We start from the raw sequence: 22,046 nt of genomic DNA on the forward strand, positions 1-22,046 counted from the left end.
AACAAGAGCCAAATCGCGGATGACAATGCGTTATCCTAACGAAACTAAATAATTCTTCGTTAGAATTAAATACCGGTGCACAAGGCACCAAATTTTTACTTGGACACGGCCAAGATTTTAAATATGAAATAATCTCATATTTTGAGATTTAATTTCAATACCCCTTTAACCCCCCTACGGAAAATAAATAAATGAATGCAAGAGAAAAATATAGATCCGAAAATCGCTGAATCGGGAATCGAACCCGAATATTATTTTAATTAAGCTCGAATAATACATAATATAAATACAAAGAAATTAGTAAAACTTAAAATAAATGATAAATTAAAAAAAAAATTATTTTAATCAGGTTTAAATAAAAAACAATAAATAAATACATAGTAATAATAAAATAAATAATAAATGAATTATTTACCACGTACTAGTTCCACTTTTGTCAGATTGTTTACTTATCCTGGTGCTCACAACAAAACGTTTGTGTAGCATTATTGCCTCGATTACAATAATACCTTATCTTTTTATTTGAGAATCTGAGACCATAGTGTACCTTATAATGCTATTGTGTAAGTTTCTATCGTTTTCTGTCTTTCAAGTGTATAAGAGAAAATGGTAATTTTTGCTAGTTCTAAAATTCATCTTCTGCGCATGCCGTGACAAGTCTTTATATTTGTATCTCACTGTTAGTGGAAGAAGCAATAAGGCTTTAGAATTTAAAGTCAAATTTCATAATAAAGAACGGACCGTCTGTAGTGTGGAAACGTCTCTCGTGTACATCAAACACACATTTGTGCTCTTTGTAATCGGCAGACGCATTTCGTGTACTGTAAAAAGCAAGGAATTAATTACGCGAATAGTATATTGCAATCACTTTCATTTATATTCCTTTCTTGTGTTTTGTTTCTCATAATGTCTGATTGTAAGATAACGTGCTTACCAGAGGAGATAATAGCCATCAATCTCAGCTATAACGTTATCACTATTGAGGATATCATTAACTTACGATGCGTGTGCAAGCAATTACGTTATGCAGCCAAATATGACAAGTTCTTGGAAAAAAAGTTATTTCAGAGGTAATTCTTGTGATGTGTAAATCTTTTTATTTTGTCTCATTAACGTCTGTCGCACAATGTATATCACTTCTGCAAAAAACGTATATTATAAATATATAATAAATACAAAATATTCGAAAAATTAGATATGTTGCATTTATGTTGCATATTAAATTATTCGCTTTCATTTTTTTCTATTGCTCAATAATTTTGGCAAACTCTACCGTTATATATATACATATATAATATACATACACACACACACACATATATATATATATATATATATATATATATATAAAATGTAAACGTTAAATATAAAATACTGAAAAGAATTCTTAATTCTCGGCTGTCGAAAATTAAAAGACCAAATAATTTTCAACCGACATTCGTCAATTGATGTTTATTTAATTAATCACACAATGTTTCGACCACGGTGTTTCGACCATATAATTTTGGTCCTTCGCACACTTAACAGTAACACTTGACAATAACAAAAATTATATGAAACATTGTGTAGTTAATTAAATAAATATTAATTAGCCTATATATATATATCGGTCGAAAAATATTTAGTCATTCAATAATTTTTTTTAAATTTAAGTATTAAAAATACAAATTAAAAGTAATTTGGTTTATTTATTATAATGTGTATTCTTCAATATATTTAATTGCATTTTTAAATATAAAAATATATATGATATATATTTGTGATAAAAACAAACAGATTTGATATTTTTCTATCGGTTCTTTTTTATAAACAGCATTAAAATCACAATAACATCTTTATAAAAATAAAAACATGCCAGGTGACATATATAAGCACAGTCGACATTGTTTGTATATATGCTTTCGAAAAAATTGTTCTACATAATATTAAAAAAAAAACTTAATTTATACATACACACACATAAGCACATTAATGTTTATTAATTGCATATAGAATACACTTATAAAATTATGCAATATACATATTGGAATCAAAATTTGAAAAGAGAGAGAGAAGAGAGAGTATAAATTAAATTACAAATTAAAATTGAATATTATATATTTTCTTTTTCTGATTAAAGTATAAAAAGAAGTGACATATATATATATATATACTCATGATTTGAATTGTATACTTTAATAAATTTATTAATTTGAAAAATGACTTGTACAATCACATTGTTTACTATCATCAAAGTTTGCTGTATGTTATCTAAATAAAATTAAATGGAAGAACTGTGGCGTCATCTTATCTGCATATAGATAATAAAAATATGTATTATCTTTATATCTGCATATTACAAGTAGATAAAAAAAAGTACTACCTTTATTATATTATTTATCTACAATAATTTTCAGATAATTTTGATTTAGAATCATAGCACTTAAGGATACTTAAAGTAGACAGTAAAGCGATAAAAATTTATAACTAAAAATATGAATACATATATTGTTGTACCTTTTTCATAATTTATATTTCTTGTATAACTGTGTTTATACATAATCAGTCTTAAATATTATTATCTAAACATTTATATCTAAATAAATCGTCATTTAATTATATCTTTTTTATCTAAATATACTTATAACAAAATCATCTTTATCTTATCTTAGATGAATTTACACACTTTTATATCATCTTTATCCAGCTAATTTTAAAATAATCTTGACACAACACTATCTATCATTATCAAAAATTTATTACAATATTTTATGGTCGTATTTTAGATGGCCCTATGCGAAGAAAAGATATGAAAGACTTACACAAAAAAAAATGAAAAAAGACATAAACTTTGTTACAATAAGCATAAATTCTGCGACACATGTGCGAGATTATTTGTCTCAAATTCTTTTTTATGATTATTATTACAATAATGGATCGAATCAGAATTACTTCGATAACTCATTTGCTAATGTATTGAAATTAAAAAATAATGTAAAAAAATTCAGTGGTAATATCGATGATTATGTAGATAGAATGATATTGATAGAAAGTGAAATTGATTTTGAACATATACATAAGCCTATAGATGAGCTGAAATATATGTTTTATATTGAGGAGATTAAATACTTGTTAACACATTTTCCACAATAAGATCTTTATATATATTATAATGCTACTATTATTACATTTTAATGTATTTATTCATTAGTTAATACTTCAATATACATTTTTTAGAGATCGTAATTCAATCCAAAAATTTTGCAATATAGAAATGTCTCACTATGAGAAGCTATCTTCCATACGAAATGAGTTGGACAGATATATAAAGAAACCTAAAAGAGAACAGTTTTTGGAAGAAGTTTGTACTTTCATAGCACAACGTATTCAACCTCGGAAAGATGTATGTTACACGAATGTAAGTGCATCATTGGATACAATCGCACAAAAGGTACGGAATCGTCTCAGAGAGAAGCATCCAAACCATTCGATAATCTCCACGTCTGATGAAACTTTTTCTTATTGGAAAACCAACAATATCGAAGATAATCATTGGAATGAAACAGAAAGTACGCAGATTATGGATACACTCCAGGAATATATATTTGGCACCTTCAACATTCGAGCACGTATCTCTCCATTTTTACCAAATGGTATCAAATGTTTGTGTATAGATTATGTAAGTTATTATAAATTATAATATATATAATTATGGGCCATATATGTATACGTTATATGTTGTTTTTAATATTCTCTCGCTTTGATTAATTTGTCTTGTATTATACCTGGCACAGGTTTTACAAAGTAAATCTGGTAAAGATATCATTGTATATACAATACTAGCTTTTCGGACCGCGCTTCGCGCGGTCCTCAAAGCCTTTCTATTCGGACCGCGCTTCGCGCGGTCCTCATATAGCCTATATTAAATCCGTTTTAACACAAAAAATTAATTCTTTTTTTGTATTACCGCGAACTACTTCCACATTTGTTGTCCGATTTTCACGAAATTTATATCAAAATAAATGTTTAAATTTTTTTTGGGTGGGTGCGTGGGTAGATAAATAAAGTGATAAAAATTTGTTAAAATCATATAGTAGCCATCCCGGACAAAATTTGAGTACAAATTTCGAAAAAGTCTGTGAATAAATGTTTGAATGCGTGGGTGGATGCATGGGTGGGATAAAACTTAAAAGAACCACACAGCAGCTTTTTCAGAAAAATTTGCAACATTTTTGTACCAATTTCGTGAAAATTGGTCCATAAATGCGCATGCGTGTGGGTGAATGCGTGGGTGGAGGTGTAACACTTGAAAAAACCACATCGTCGCCATCTCCAAAAAATTTGCAACATTTTGGTACCAATTTTTACAAAAATCCGTTCATAAATATGCGATTGCGTGGGTGGATGCGTGGGTGGGAGCGTAAACTTAAAAAACCCACACAGCAGCTTTCTCAGAAAAATTTGCAACATTTTTGTACCAATTTCGTGAAAATTGGTCCATAAATGCGCATGCGCGTGGGTGGGTGCGTGGGTGGAGGTGTAACACTTGAAAAAACCGCATCGTCGCCATCTCCAAAAAATTTGCAACAATTTGGTACCGATTTAAAAAAAATCGGTTCATAATTATGCGATTGCGCGGGTGGGTGCGTGGGTGGAGGCGTAAACTTAAAAAACCCACACAGCAGTTTCCTCAGAAAAATTTGCAACATTTTGGTACTAATTTCGTGAAAATTGGTCTATAAATGCGTATGCATGTGGGTAAATGCGTGGGTGGGTGAGTGGGTGGAAGTGTAACACTTAAAAAAACCGCATCGTCGCTATCTCCAAAAATTTTGCAACATTTTGATACCATGTGTTCAGAAATATTGCAAAAAAAATTTTTTTTGCAAAAACATACCCTCCTCTGAGGAAAAAAAATAAAAATAAAAAAATTAAAAAAAAAACCCACAGCAGCCACCCCCGAAAAATTTGCAACATTTTGGTACCAATTTCGAGACAATCGGTCCACAAATGCGGAAGTAGTTCGGGTACAGACAGACAGACAGACGGACGGTGTTTATATATATAGATTTCATAGCGTGGCAAAAAGACTTGGTCTACGTTGCGATGTACTAGCTGTTTTTAATCGAATCTGTATATTTTGGAAACCAGAATTGTAAGTATAGATATATATTAGAATCGACATTATCATTATTTCTCGATAATCTTTTTTTTTTTATTATACGCTTCCAATATAATTTTTTATTATATAAATTTTTATAATAATTAAAGTAATATTTTAATTGTTTACAGTGTCACGAATAATTTAAAAAATGCACGATGTTTACACACACAAAACCATTCCCCTGCGTATTTTAGTATTGAAAATCGATTAGAACACATGTCTGAGAGACCAGTCGCAATAACAATTACAAAGGTTAAAAATTTCTTATTTATTACTTCTAATAATTTTAAGTTATTAACTGTAAGCATTTTTATATATTTTAACTTTATTGCCGTATGTATAAGGGAAAGGAAAGCGAGAGAGATGTTAATCTATTTTATTTATATTTTTGTTTACTTGTCCTTAGACGGTTTAGTTTTATTATGCGTTATATTTTTATTTATTTGTGCGACCGTCAATCTAATCTCTCTCGTTCGTAAGAATTATTGTTTTCGCGAGCACCGAACGATTTTGTGTAAAATTACTCCGATTGGTCCGGTACTTTGGGGTGGGAATATTTTAGACAAGCGAGTATAAAGGTGAGGATATTTGAGCGCGCGACACAGTTTGACACAGTCTGACAATCTGAGAAAGTACTTATTCTGGCGGCGTTACCAGCAGCTCCGGCGTCTGTATCGACTCTACAGTATATATATATATACACACATCGGATCGCAAATAAATACATTTTACTGGAACATAATATACATATATATATATCCTGTCACACATCTTGACTAAATTATAATAAATTGAACGAGATCCATCCATCTGGCATAAATCTGAGGACCGCGAATCCAGTCAGCGACGAGGTAAAAAGGTTAGTGCTAATGCTTATAACGCGCTTAAAATTTACACATTATTTATTAAAAAAAATGAAAAATAAACAGAAAGGGAGAGGGGAAGAAAGATTGAAATATATTTCATAGTATAAATAATGTCGTAACGATACTAATAATTCGTACAAAGATTCGTATTTATAAATTGGATTAAGTTTAAATAAATTTAATTAAATTGAAATTAAAAATCTGAACATTCATTTAAATGTCTGCGCTGTATTTTTTAAATTTATAAATTCATTCTTTGAATTTATTATGCGGCGCATTTATCATGATGTGAATTGAAATATTTTAACTAATTTCGTTAGACAATCAAAAGAAAAACATAAATTTAATGGAATAAAAATCATAACAAAGTTTAATATAACTATAAACAAAGAATGTTTTCATCGTATCATTTATGCAGAAAATCTCTTCGATGGATGTGGCATTATTTTAAAAGGTATAATAAACAACGTGGAGCATGCGATATCTGTGATAAAAATTTCATCCTATCATCTATCGATACATCTGTGATATATCATATAAAAATAAAGCATAAAGAAATTTATACATAATGTTTCAAGTGTGCGGCCTTCTTATTCTATATCAGGAAATATGTTAAATTCAGATAATTTACAAAGACTTATACCTAAATTTTTTATATATATCTAAAAATATAAAAAAAACATAATTGAAACACACATGCTTAAAACAACAAATATACTCCACACTTGGATATAAAACACATTTAAGGTCATTCTGAAACGCAAGATTTGCGACAAATTTAATAAGATAAATAATTCTTTTAAATTAATGATATTTATTTCAACTTCATAATATCTCTGCATATCTCCAAATGCTACCAAAGGAGTAAGTGAAAAACCGATAAATATAAATATTACTATTTAGTTTTTTTTTAGTGATTAATATAAACTTTTGAAAAATAAATGAACAAATATATTTAATGAATAAGAAAGTTAGTCTCGTAATAAACAAGGAATGCGAGCCGAACGCGAAGGTTTGTGTTTTAGATAATAAAAATTAATGTTTCCCCTATGTCTTATAATTGTGCACGAGGCACGAAATTTGCTTAGCATAGTGCTAACAATAAGACTATTTAGGAATAAATCTCAACTTGGTTCTCAATTTTAGAATCTCTATTTTAATTCCTAAGTTCCCGATTCAGCGACTTTTGGATCGATATATTTTGCTTTTTCTACATCTTTTTAGGGGGATCAGAGAAAAACATAAGAACTAAAATCTCGAATTGAGATTTATTCACAAACATCCGCGTTGAGTTCGCATAGTCTGTTCATTTTGAATTTGCATTTAATCTATGGAGTTTTTAAATTCTTATAGTTTAAATTTCTAGAATATATACACCCCGTATATACGCGCGAATAAAACTAAATAAAATTGTAGAATATTCTTATATAAACTATGTGCATACATTAATTATTAAATATTTGTACTGTAAGTCTAGAATTTTATTTTAGCTGAGAATTTTATATGTAAAGATTTAAAAAATGAAAAATGTAAATCTCTCTCTTACCCCTTCTCTCTTATCGAGATAATTTGACAATGCACAGCACTGGAGTTTATAATTGTAAAATATAAATACATAAATATTATTGGTAGAATTTAATAAAATTCATGATAATTTGAAATAATATTATTTTAACGTAGAAGACGGGCAACAAGAGCCAAATCGCGGATGACAATGCGTTATCCTAACTAAACAAAATCATCTTTATCCTATCTAAGATTAATTTACATACTTTTATCTCATCTTTATCCAGCTAATTTTAAATTAATCTTGACACAACACTAATTGTAAGTATCATTATCAAAAATTTATTACAATATTTTATGGTCGTATTTTAGATGGCCCTATGCAAAGAGAAGATATGAAAGTCTTACGGAAAAAGAAAAAGAAGAAAACCTAAACTTTGTTATAATAGGCATAAATTCTGCGACACAATTGCGAAATTATTTGTCTCAAATTTTTTTTTATGATTATTATTACAATAATAGATCAAATCAAAATTACTTCGAGAACTCATTTACTAATGTATTGAAATTAACAAATAATGTAAAAGAATTCAGTGGTAATATCGATAAATATGTACATTCTTTGCCTGAAAGTCGATTATTTCCTGATCGTCCACATAAGCCTCTAAATGTGCTGAAATATATGTTTTATATTGAGGAGATTAAATACTTGTTAACACACAATTTCCACAGTAGGATTTTCATATATATTATAATGCTACTATTATTACATTTTAATGTATTTGTTCATTAGTTAATAATTCAATATATATAAATTTTTATCGGTTCTCTTTATTGTTTCTCTACATTTTTTTAGAGAGATCAGAGAAAAACATAAAAACTAAAACCTTGAATTGACATTTATTCACAAACATCTGCGTTGAGTTCGCATAGTCTGTTCATTCTGAATTTGCATTTAATCCATAAAGTTTTTATATTCTTATAGAATTTATATTTCTAGAATATATACACCCCGTATATACGCGCGAATAAAACTACATAATTTTATAGAATAGTCTTAAATAAACTATGTACATACACCAATTATTAAATATTTGTACTGTAAGTCGAGAATTTTATTTTAGCTGAGAATTTTATATGTAAAGATTTAAAAAATGAAAAATGTAAATCTCTCTCTTACCCCTTCTCTATTATCGAGATAATTTGACAATGCACAGCACTGGAGTTTATAATTGTAAAATATAAATACATAAATATTATTGGTAAAATTTAATATAATAATTGATAATTTGAAATGAAATAATTAATTAATCTTAAATAATACAAAATATAAATACATAAAAATTTGTAAAATTAGAAATAACTGATAAATTTGAAAAAAATTTATTATTTTAATTAAGCTTATATAGAGAACAATAAATAAATAAAAAATGATAACAAAATAAATAATAAATAAATTATTTACCACGTTCTTTCAAACGCATAGGAAGAAACGGTAAATTTGCTAGTTCTAAATTACATTTTCTGCGCATGCCGTGGCAAGTTCTTATACCTATATCTTAGAGAAAACAAGCAATAATGCTTTAAAATTTAAGGTCAAATTTTATAATAAAGAACAGAACGTCTACAGTGTGGAAAACGTCTCTCGTGTACATCAAACACACATCTGTGCTCTTTGTAATCGGCAGACTCATTTCGTGTACTGCAAAAAACAAGGAATTACGCGAATAGTTTATTGCAATTACTTTAATTTACATTCCCTTTTTGTGTTTCGGTTCTCATAATGTCTGATTGGAAGATAACGTGCTTACCAGAGGAGATGATAAGCTACATTCTCAACGATAACGTACTCACTATTGAAGATATCATTAACTTTCGATGCGTATGCAAGCAATTTCGTTATGCATGCTCTATACATATGACAAGTTCTTGGAAAAAAAGTTATCTCAAAGGTAATTCTTGTGGTTTGTAAATCTTTTTGTTATTTTGTCTCATTAACGCCTGTCGCACAATGTATATCACTTCTGTGAAAAACGTATATTATAAATAAATAATTAATAAAAAATATTTGAAAAATTAGATATGTTGCATTTATGTTGTATATTAAATTATTCGCTTTCATTTTTTTCTATTGCTCAATAATTTTGGCAAACTCTACCGTTATATATATACATATATAATATACATATATATATATATATATATATATGGAATGTAAACGTTAAATATAATATACTGATAATAATTCTTATGTTTCAGCTACTTAAAATACTACATAAAAGTAACTTGGTTTATTTATTATAATGTGTATTCTTCAATATATTTAATTACATACATACACATAAGCACATTAATGTTTATTAATTGCATATAGAATACACTTACAGAATTATGCAATATACATATTAGAATCAAAATTTGAAAAATATAAATGTAATTACAAATTAAAATTGACTATTATATATTTTCTATTTTTGATTAAAGTATAAAAAAAAGTGACATATATATACTCATGCTTTCAATTGTATACTTTAAAAAATTTATTAATTTGAAAAATGACTTGTGCAATCACATTGTTTACTATCATCAAAGTTTGCTGTTTGTTATCTAAATAAAATTAAATAGAAGAACTGTGGCGTCATCTTATCTGCATATAGATAATAAAAATATGTATTATCTTTATATCTGCATCTTACAAGTAGATAAAAAAAAGTACTACCTTTACTATATTATTTATCTAAAATAATATTCAAATAATTTTGGTTTAGAATCATAGCACACAAGAATATTTAATGTAGACAGTAAAGCGATAAAAATTTATAAATAAAAATATAAATACATATGATGTTGTATCCCTTTTATAAGGGATCCTTATCTTTTTAGGATATTTATCCAGCTAATATTAAATTAATCTCGACACAAGACTAAGAATCATTATCAAAAATTTATTAAAATATTTTATGGTCGTATTTTAAATGGCCCTATGCAAAGAAAAGATATGATGTTCTTAAAAAAACAAAGAATGGAGAAAACCTAAACTTTGTCACAATAGGCATAAATTCTGCGACACAATTGCGAAATTATTTGTCTCTAATTCTTTTTCATGATTATTATTACGATAAAATATCAAATCAAAATTATTTCAATGATTCAATTAATAATGTACTATTGGAATTCGATTATGTAAAAAAATTCAGTGATAAATTCGATGAATATGCAAATCGTTTGAATGAAAATGAACTTGTTTTTAGACGTACACGTAAGCCTATAAATGTGCTGAAATGTATGTTTTATATTGAGGAGATTAAATGCTTGTTAACACAAATTCCACAGTAAAATATTCATATATATTATAATGCTACTATTATTACAAATTTATTGTATTTATTCATTAGTTAATAATTTAATATATATAAATTTTTTAGGAAAATTGATCGAAATTCAATCCAAGAATTTTGCAATATAAAAATGTCTCACTATGAGAAGATATCTTCGATACGAAATGAGTTAGACAGATATATACAGAAACCTGAAAGAGAACAGCTTTTGGAAGAAACATGTACTTTCATAGCACAACGTATTCAACCTCGAAAAGATGTATGTTACACGAATGTAAGTGCATCATTGGATACAATCGCACAAGAGGTACTGAAATGTCTCAGATTGAAGCATCCAAACCATTCGATATTCTCCACGTCTGAAGAAACTTTTTCCTATTGGAAAAGCAACAATATCGAAAGATAATCATTGGGATGAAACAGAAAGTACGCAGATTATGGATACACTCCAAGAATATATATTTAGCATCTTGAATTTTCGAGCATGTATCTCCCCATTTTCACCCAAAGATATCAAATGGATTTGTATAGATTATGTAAGTTATTAGAGATTATAATATATATAATTATGGGCCATATATGTATATATTATATATTGTTCTTAATATTCTCTCGCTTTGATCAATTTGTTCTGTATTATACCTGGCACAGGTATTACAAAGTAAATATGGTCAAGATATTGTTGTATATACAATATCTTGACCATATATACTTTGTAATGCCTGTGTTATCATAACGTGGCTAGAAGACTTGGTCTACGTTGCGATCTAATAGATGTTTACACTGAAATCTGTATATTTTGGAAATCAAAATTGTAAGTATAGTTATATATTAAATTCGACATTATCATTATTTTTCGATAATCTTTCTTTTTTTATTATACGCATACATATATAAATTTTATTATAAAAATTTTCATATGATTAAGATAATATTTTAATTGTTTACAACGTCACGAATAATTTAGAAAATGAACGATGTTTTTACATAGAAGACAAAAATTTCCCGAATTGTCTTCATAATTATCTACCAGGTTACAAGTCTTGTGAAACAAATCATGACGTCATCAAAATAAGAACTGAAAAGGTTGAAACTTATTTATTACTTCTATTAATTTTAAGTCATTAATATGCTTGTAAATTGACAAGCAATTAATAAATTACATTATATGTGTGTAGAAAGAAAAGATACGTACATTTCTCATTTCTTACATTATAATTAGATTCTTGTTTACATTTAATCTTTTTTTATGTTTAATTAACTTTTTCAGATGTTGGTCATGATAAAAGATTTTGTTAAAACGTTTATATGGACACATAATAATCTATTTGGGATTAATGAATTGTAATATGTAAAAAACATACGCGCACTAACATAATCGCTAGTTAGTAAATAACATATACCATTGTAAAAATAAAGAGCATTGTGAGATATTTTCAGATAACAATTATGTATAATTTACAATTTTCTATAATTTAACGTGTTTTAAGTGTTAATTCAGGCATTTATTCACAAAAAATTCAAAGTAAAAAATTTACAGTTTCTGTCTTATTTTAATTAGTAGAACACATAAATGAAAACGTGAAATATGCTGTGGAAATTATCATAATATATAATCCACCTACAGATCAATCTACAGATTCGGACCAACATAATAGATAATAGGATGTTATTGACACATACATATATACATACATGTTCGACAATTGAGAATTAACGATGAATAAAATATAGCTATTATTTTTCTGCGATATTTATTGTATTCAATTATATAAATAATAAAGTAAGAAAATTTTGTGACTGCAACAATTTGAATTGGTGCAGAAGAATTAATAAATCTTGAAAATAAAAAAATTAATTAGTTTAATTACTTTTTTTAACACTTTCAATATATGCAGAATATGACGTAATAAATTTGCCATCTATTAATATGTATTATTTTGAAACATATATAATCGATAGTGTGTTGCATTTGTATAAGTATAAATAAGTATGTTAATAAAAGACAATGATTTTTATATTTTCAAATATACATAATTCTTTTGTATTGAAGGAGACGATAAAAGCTTATAAATGATATTAGATTTTGTATGATATTAGCATAATTTCAGATTTTGCAAAATGATCTCAATTTTAAAATCTCAATTTTAATTCCTCAGTTTCCGATTCAGCGACTTTTGGACCGATATATTTTGCTTTTCTACATCTTTGTAGGGAGATCAAAAGGAAACATAGAAATTAAAATCTCGAATTGAGATTTATTCACAAACATCTGCGTTGAGTTCGCATAGTCTGTTCATTTTGAGTTTGTATTTAATCCATAAAGTTTTATATTCTTATAAAGTTTAGATTTCTAGAATATATACACCCCGTATATACGCGCGAATAAAACTACATAAAATTGTAGCATAGTCTTATATAAACTATGTACATACATCAATTATTAAATATTTGTATTGTAAGTCAAAAATTTTATTTTAGTTGAGAATTTTATCTGTAAAGATTTGAAAAATGCAAAATGTAAATCTCTCTCTTTCCTTTTCTCTCTTATCGAGAATATTTCATAATGCACAGCACTGGAGTTGTAAATTGTAAAATATACATACATAAAAGTTGGTAAAATTTAATAAAATAAATGATTACTTGAAATAAAATTATTTTAATTAAGCTTAAATAATAAATAATACAAATACATGGAAATTAGTAAGATTTTATATAACTGATAAATTTGAAAAAATATATTATTTTAATTAAGCTTAAATAGCGAACAATACATAAATAAATAGTAATAATAAAGAATAATTAATAAATAAATTATTTACCACGTTCTATCTTTCAAGTGCACAGGAAAAAGTGGTAATTTTTGCTAGTTCTTAATTACATTTTCTGCGCATGCCGTGACAAATTCTTATACCTGTATCTTAGTGAAAACAAGCAATAAGGCTTTAAAATTTGGGGTCACATTTCATAATAAAGAACAGACCGTCTGTAGTGTGGAAACGTCTCTCGTATACATCAAACACACATTTGTGCTTTTGTAATCGGCAGATTCATTTCGTGTATTGCGAAAAGCAAGGAATTAATTACGCGAATAGTATATTGCAATCACTTTAATTTATATTCTTTTCTTGTGTTTTGTTTTTCATAATGTCTGATTGTAAGATAACGAGCTTACCAGAGGAGATCATAGCCATCATTCTCGGATATAATGTTATCACTATGGAGGATATCATCAACTTTCGATGCGTGTGCAAGCAATTTTGTTATGCAGCCAAATATGACAAGTTCTTGGAAAAAAAGTTATCTCAAAGATAACTCTTGTGGTTTGTAAATCTTTTTGTTATTTTGTCTCATTAACGCCTGTCGCACAATGTATATCACTTCTGCGAAGAACGTATATCATAAATATAAAACAAATAAAAAATATTGAAAATATAATGTAAAAAAATAAAAACCTAAATAATATAAAAACAGATAGAGAAAAATAAATATATATATGTATAAAAGAAGACAAAACGCACAAATTTTATTCTTTATACTGATTCAATTAGTAAACTTATTTATTTATAGTTTATAGTAATTAAAAGTAATCTAATTTTTTAGATCTTTTAGTTCAAATTAGCACATTGGCTTATGAATTTTATTGCATTATTTATAACAATATAATATAATATGTAATATAATATATAATATAATTATATATAACATACATAGTATATTTAAAAAATGTATATATTAAAAAAATTAGATATGTAAAATTTATGTTGCATATTAAATTACTGTACTTTCATTGAATCACTCAAATTTAAATCTTTATTTTATTATCGTATTTTATTTTACTTAATTATTTCTTTTATTGCTCAATAATAAATTTGACAAACTCTACCGTCATATATACATATATATATATATATATATATATATATATATATATGTGTATATATAATAAACATCAAATAATATATTGATAAGAATTCATAATTTTCAACTGTCAAAATTAAAAGACCAAATATTTTTCGACCGATACTTGCCAATTGATGTTTGTCTAATTAATCACACATCGTTTCGACCACGGTGTTTCGACCATAATTTTGGTCCATCGCACACTTGACAGTACACTTGAGAACGACAGATATTCTATAAAACGTTGTGTGATTAATTAGATAAATATTAATTGGCCTGTATCGGTCGACAAAGATTTAGTCATTCAATATTTTCTTTTAGATTTTTAATTACTAAAAATGTAACGTAAAATTAACTTTGCTTATTTATTTTAATGTGTATTCTTCAATATATTTAATTGTATTTAAAAATAAAGATTATATTTTTGATATATATTCGTGATTAAAACAAACAGGATTGATATTTTTTATCGGTTGTTTTAATAAATAACACTGAAATCATAATAAATAACACTAAAATCTTCATAAAAGTAAAAGCATGCCAAGTAACATTTATAAACACAGTCAACATTGAATGTAAATGTTTTCGGAAAAATTGTTCTAAAAATTATTTAAAAAAATTTTTAAATATACACACACGAACATTAATGTTTATTAATAGCATGTAGAATACACATATAAAATTACGCAATATACATATTAGAGTCAAAATTTGAAAATATAATTTTAATATACTTTTAAGAATATGTAGTTCAAAATAAATATTTACATAAATAATTACAAATTTAAATTGAATATTATATATTTTATTTTTCTGATTAAAATATAAAAAAAGTGACATATATGTACTTATGCTTTGAATTGTATACTTCAAAAAATTTAGTAATTTGAAAAATGACTTGTGCAATCACATTGTTTACTATCATCAAAGTTTGCTGTTTGTTCTCTAAATAAAATTAAATAGAAAAACTGTGGCGTCATCTTATCTGCATATAGATATTAAAAATATGTATTATCTTTATATCTGCATCTTACAAATAGATAAAAAAAAAGTACTACCTTTACTATATTATTTATCTAAAATAATATTCAAATAATTTTGGTTTAGAATCATAGCACATAAAAATACTTAAAATAGACAGTAAAACGATAAAAATTTATAACTAAAAATATATATATATGAATACATATATTGTTGTATCCCTTTTATAATTTATATTTTTTGTATAACTGTGTTTACATAAGCAGTATTAAAAATTATTATCTAAAAATTTATTTACATAAATCTTCATATAATTTTATTTTTCATTAGATATACTTTCAAACATACTTAAAACAAAATTATCTTCATCTAATCTAAAACAAATTTACATATTTTTATCTCGTTTTTATCTAGTTTATTTAAAATTAATCTTAACACAACATTGTATCATTATCAAAAATTTATTACAGTATTTTATGGTCGTGTTTTAGATGGCCTATTACAAAGAGAAGATATGAAAATCTAAATACAACAAAGGGTGGAGGAAACATAAACTTTGTCACAAAAAGGCATAAATTCTGCGATACAATTGCAAAATTATTTGTCTCAAATTCTTTTTTACCATTATTTTTACAATAATAGATCAAACAAAAATTATTTCAATGGCTCAATCAATAATATATTGAAATTTGATAATGTAATAAAATTCTCGGGTAACATCAATGTATATGTAAAGCGTTTGCATAAAAATATACTTTTTCTTGAGCCTACAGATAAGCTTATAGATGAGCTGAAATATATGTTTTATATTGAGGAGATTAAATGCTTGTTTACGCCATTTCTCCAGTAGGATCTTCATATATATTATAATGCTACTATTATTACAAATTAATGTATTTATTCATTAGTTAATAATTCGATATATATAAATTTTTTAGAGGAATTGATCGCAAATCAATCGAAAGATATTGCAATATAGAAATGTCTCACTATGAAAAGCTATCCTCGATAGGAAATGAGTTGGACAAATATAGAGAGAAACCTGAAAAAGAACAGCTTTTGGAAGAAATTTGTACTTTTGTGGCAAAATATATTCAAATTCGAGAAGATGTATGTTACACGAATGTAAGTGCATCATTGGATACAATCGCACAAGAGGTACTGACTTGTCTCAGAGTGAAGCATCCGAACCATTCGATATTCTCCACGTCAGAAGAAACTTTTTCCTATTGGAAAAGCAACAATATCGAAGATAATCATTGGAACGAAACAGAAAGTACGCAGATTATGGATACACTTAAGAAATATATATTTGGTACCATGAACTTTCGATCATGTAGCTACTCACGTAATGTAGACATCAAATGTTTGTGTATAAATTATGTAAGTTATAGATTATAATACATATATAATTATGGGCTATATATATGTATATGTTATATATTGTTCTTAATATACTCTCGCTTAAATTAATTTATTCTGTATTGCACCTGGCACAGATTTTACAAAGTAAACATGGTCAAGCTATCATTATATTTGCAATATTTCATAGCGTGGCTAGAAGACTTGGTCTACGTTGCGATATAATACTTATTTGGCCTCGCTATTGTATATTTTGGAGACCAAAATTGTAAGTATAGATACATTAGATTCGACATTATCATCATTTTTCGGTAATCTTTTATTTCTTCTTATACGCATACATATATAATTTTTATTATAAATATTTTTATAAGAATTAAAATAATATTTTAACTGTTTACAGCGTCACAAGTAGTTTAAAAAATGCACGATGCTTTCACATAAAAGACGAGAATTTCCCGAATTGACTTATTTATCATATATCAGTGTTCAGGATGCAAACAAATTGCTTTCGCGACCTCGCAATAACAACTAAAAAGGTTGAAAATTTTTTATTTATTATTTATATTAATTTTAAGTTATAATATACTTGTAAATTTACAAAGAATCAATAAATTACAATAAATATGTATAGGATCAAGAGAAATGTACTGTCTCTCATTTTTTATTTATATAATAAGATCTTTGTTTACATTTAATCTTTGTTCATGTTTAATTTGCTTTTTTAGATGTTGTTGATATTAAAAAATTTCGTTGAAAAGTTTATAATGAATCATGAAATAACAGATTTGGGATTAGTCAAAGTAAAATGTAAAATTTAAACAAAAAACGGATCATGAATTGTATTATATAATATATATACAATTGTAAAAGTATATTGAACTTTGTGATGCTTTTAGATAACAATTATGTATAATTTACAATTTTTTATAATTTAACGTGTTAAGTGTTTAGTGAGACATTTATTCACTATATGTATATAGAAAGAAAAAAAATGTAGAATCTCTCATTTTTTAATTTATAATTAGATCTTTGTTTACATGTCGTCTTTATTCATGTTTAATTAATTTTTTAGATGTTGATGTTAACAAAAAATACCGTTATAGATTTTATAACGGAACATAAAATAAAAGCTTTGCAATTACACCAAATTAATTGTAATAGGTAAAGAACATACGCGCACTAACAATCGCATATTAGTATAATATATAATATATATACAATTGTAAAAATATTGAACTTTGTGGGATTCTTTTAGATAACAATTCTTTTAAATAACAATTCTTTTAGATAACAATTCTTTTAGATAACAATATGTATAATTTACAATTTTTTATCATTTAACGTGGTTCAGTGTTTATTGAGACATTTATTCACAAAAAAATCGATTGAAGTACAAATTTTACAGTTTGTGTCTTGTATTTCGTTTTAAATAGTAAGAACAAATAAATAAAAACGTAAAATATGCCGTACTTGCATGGACCAACCAATAGACAGATATTTTATTAACGCATATACATGTATATACATATTTACGTTTCACCTTTATAGATAAATACTATGCCCTATTTTTGTATGCAATGTCAATTGAGAATCAACGACGAATAAAATATATTTATTGTTCTCTGCTATATTTATTGTATTCAATTATATAAATAGGATAATCAGGTTCAGAATGAACAATGAGATGAGGGGGGCGAGATACTGGGAAGAAGAGGGGAAAAGAAGGTGTAGGTTATGCGGGATAGAAAATGAAACATGGGAGCATGTGATAGGAGAATGTGGGGGAGAAGGGGGGAAGGGAAACTGGTGGGAAAGAATGAAGGAAATACTGCAGGAAGGAGGAGAAGGGGAAGGATGGATGAGAGAAATAGAGAAAAAGAGGGAAGAGGGGAGAACGGAAGAAAGGAGGGAGGGAGGGGAAAAGGAGGAAGGAAGGATGAGGAGGAGAATGAGTGAGGTATGAATGAGGTGGTGGAGAATGTATGGGGAATCGGAAGCCGAAGCGAAGCGATAGGTAGGGACGGCTCTTTCTCTCTCTAAAGTAGTAGATAAGTAGGTTAAAGTAGAATTAAGTTATTTGTAAATTAGATGTAAGAGTAGAGTTAAGAGTAGATATAAGTAACATTGTAAGAGGTTGTAAGGTTGGGGAACGCTCCTTCAAAAGCGCCTTCAATCCCTTAGGGGACGAATAAAGAATTGATTGAATTATATAGATAATAAAATGAGAAAAATTGTGATTGCAAAAATTTGAATTAGTGCAGTAGAATTTATAAATTTAAAAATTTAGAAAAATTAATTGATTTATGAACTTTTTTTTAATACTTTAAATATATGCAAAATATGACATAATTAAGATTTACAATTTATTAATATCTATTATTTTGAAACTTGTATCATCGATAGTGTTGCATTTGTATAAGTAAAAACACGTATGTTAATAAAAGGCAATAATTTATATATTTTAAAATATATATAATACTTTTGTGTTGAAGGAGACTATAAAAAACGTATTAATGATATTAGATTTTGTATGATATATTGTATGATAATTGCAGTATTTGAAAATTTGTGCAAGATTCAAGCAAGACTTTAAAATTTAACTAATTTCAACAAGTTATATCTTTCTTTTATGTAGAGGATCTCTTCAATGGATAAGGCAATATTTTAAGAAATATAACGAACAACGTTAAATATATATTAAATGTTATTTATTTCAATTTCATAATATCTCTGCATCTTTCCAAGAGCTACCAAAAGAGTAAATGAAAAACCGATAAATATAAATATTATTATTTAGTTTTTTTTTAGTGATTAATATAAACTTCTGAAAAATAAGTGAACAAATATACTTAATGAATAAGAAAGTTTGTCTCGAAATAAACAAGGGTATGCCATATTGTGACTCTGTATAATGAACACATTGACTTGGCGGAATCTTGACTACTATAATATGATATCATATTGTAACTCTGTATAATAAACACATTGACTTGGCGGAATCTTGACTACTCATCAATCTAAACAAACACGGTGAAACACACTACAATGATGAACTTACTCGGAAATATGCTTGATGATGAGGACTAACTTTTTGATGCTGGATAACATCTAATTGTTTCAATTCTCATGTCAAGCGGTTCTGACGATATTTTCAACTAATAATGTTCAAAAGGATTGATGACGTGGAATGGACTTTCAACTTGTTCTACTAACAACAGTGAGCTCGTTTACATGTTTTTTGACATAATTAAAAGTTTACCATCTCGGTTAAAAAAATGGTTAGCCGATTAGAAACAATATCTATTTTAATAAATGATATAAGCGTAACCCAATATAAATCTAATGACTCATCAAACCAAAGATTCATTAAAAAATAGACTCTAATGCGTAATATTTCATAATTTTATTTAAAAGAATTTTTTATCGTTTTTTTTATATTTACTGAAAAAGGCTGAGGTAACAGCCGAAACGTTTATTTTTTTATTTTTTTATTTTTTTATTATTATCATTGTATTTACTAAGAAATAAAGTAATTATGTGTTGACATTACATCTCTCACTAATTTAATATGCTCGTTATAGTTGGCCCTGTCTTTCTAAATCTTAATTTTATAATATTACACGAGCCTTGTTTTTTAAATATCTAATTGTATTCTCTATTTTAATTCCTAAGTTCCCGATTCAGCAACTTCTGGACCGATATACTTTGCTTCTCTACATCTTTTTAGAGAGATCAGAGAAAAACATAGGAACTAAAACCTCGAATTGAGATTTATGCACAAACATCTGCGTTGAGTTCGCATAGTCTGTTCATTCTGAATTTGCATTTAATCCATGGAGTTTTTATATTCTGATAAAGTTTAGATTTCTGAAATATATATATCCCGTATATACGCGCAAATAAAACTACATACATAAAATTGTAGCATAATCTTATATAAACTATGTACATACATCAATTATTAAATATTTGTATTGTAAGTCGACGATTTTATTTTAACTGAGAATTTTATCTGTAAAGATTGCAAATAAAAAAAAAAGTAAATCACTCTTTTTCTCATTCTATCTTATCGAGAAATTTTGACAATGCACAGCACTAGAGTTTTAAACTGTAAAATATAAATACATGAATATTATTGGTAAAATTTAATATAATAATTGATAATTTGAAATAAAATAATTAATTAATCTTAAATAATACAAAATATAAATACATAAAAATTAGTAAATTTGAAATAACTGATAAATTTGAAAAAAATTTATTATTTTAATTAAGCTTATATAGAGAACAATAAATACATAAAAAATGATAACAAAATAAATAATAAATAAATTATTTACCACGTTCTTTCAAACGCATAGGAAGAAACGGTAAATTTGCTAGTTCTAAATTACATTTTCTGCGCATGCCGTGGCAAGTTCTTATATCTATATCTTAGTGAAAACAAGCAATAATGCTTTAAAATTTAAGGTCAAATTTTATAATAAAGAACAGAACGTCTACAGTGTGGAAAACGTCTCTCGTGTACATCAAACACACATCGGTGCTCTTTGTAATCGGCAGACTCATTTCGTGTACTGCAAAAAACAAGGAATTACGCGAATAGTTTATTGCAATTACTTTAATTTACATTCCCTTTTTGTGTTTCGGTTCTCATAATGTCTGATTGGAAGATAACGTGCTTACCAGAGGAGATGATAAGCTACATTCTCAACGATAACGTACTCACTATTGAAGATATCATTAACTTTCGATGCGTGTGCAAGCAATTGCGTTATGCAGCCAAATATGACAAGTTCTTGGAAAAAAAGTTATCTCAAAAGTAATTCTTGTGGTTTGTAAATCTTTTTGTTATTTTGTCTCATTAACGCCTGTCGCACAATGTATATCACTTCTGCGAAGAACGTATATTATAAATATATAATAAATACAAAATATTCGAAA

At 26.6% G+C, this 22,046-nt stretch overlaps 1 protein-coding gene and 2 long non-coding RNA genes across 3 annotated transcripts; all 3 read left to right on the top strand.

Annotated features, from left to right (window-relative positions):
* Nucleotides 1-5,656: 5,656 nt before the first annotated feature.
* Nucleotides 5,657-8,342, top strand: LOC114935474 (uncharacterized). Its single transcript, XR_014924442.1, has 2 exons — nt 5,657-6,002; nt 7,888-8,342. It is a non-coding gene; the product is annotated as an uncharacterized LOC114935474 (long non-coding RNA).
* Nucleotides 8,343-8,840: 498 nt separating this feature from the next.
* On the top strand, nt 8,841-17,924 carry LOC114936541 (uncharacterized). The gene is made up of 7 exons (XM_085481351.1): nt 8,841-9,467; nt 10,941-11,254; nt 16,307-16,583; nt 16,676-17,120; nt 17,237-17,367; nt 17,503-17,638; nt 17,828-17,924. The coding sequence occupies exons 1-6, from the start codon at nt 9,394-9,396 to the stop codon at nt 17,564-17,566; spliced, it is 1,305 nt and encodes a 434-aa protein (XP_085337477.1). The 5' UTR covers nt 8,841-9,393; the 3' UTR covers nt 17,567-17,638; nt 17,828-17,924.
* On the top strand, nt 11,260-12,563 carry LOC114935472 (uncharacterized). Its single transcript, XR_003820496.2, has 3 exons — nt 11,260-11,389; nt 11,821-11,939; nt 12,124-12,563. It is a non-coding gene; the product is annotated as an uncharacterized LOC114935472 (long non-coding RNA).
* Nucleotides 17,925-22,046: the final 4,122 nt, after the last annotated feature.

The sequence above is a fragment of the Nylanderia fulva genome, unplaced genomic scaffold (assembly GCF_048542155.1).
Source record: "Nylanderia fulva isolate GAGA-0341 unplaced genomic scaffold, ASM4854215v1 Scaffold176, whole genome shotgun sequence".
Lineage (NCBI taxonomy): Eukaryota > Metazoa > Arthropoda > Insecta > Hymenoptera > Formicidae > Nylanderia > Nylanderia fulva.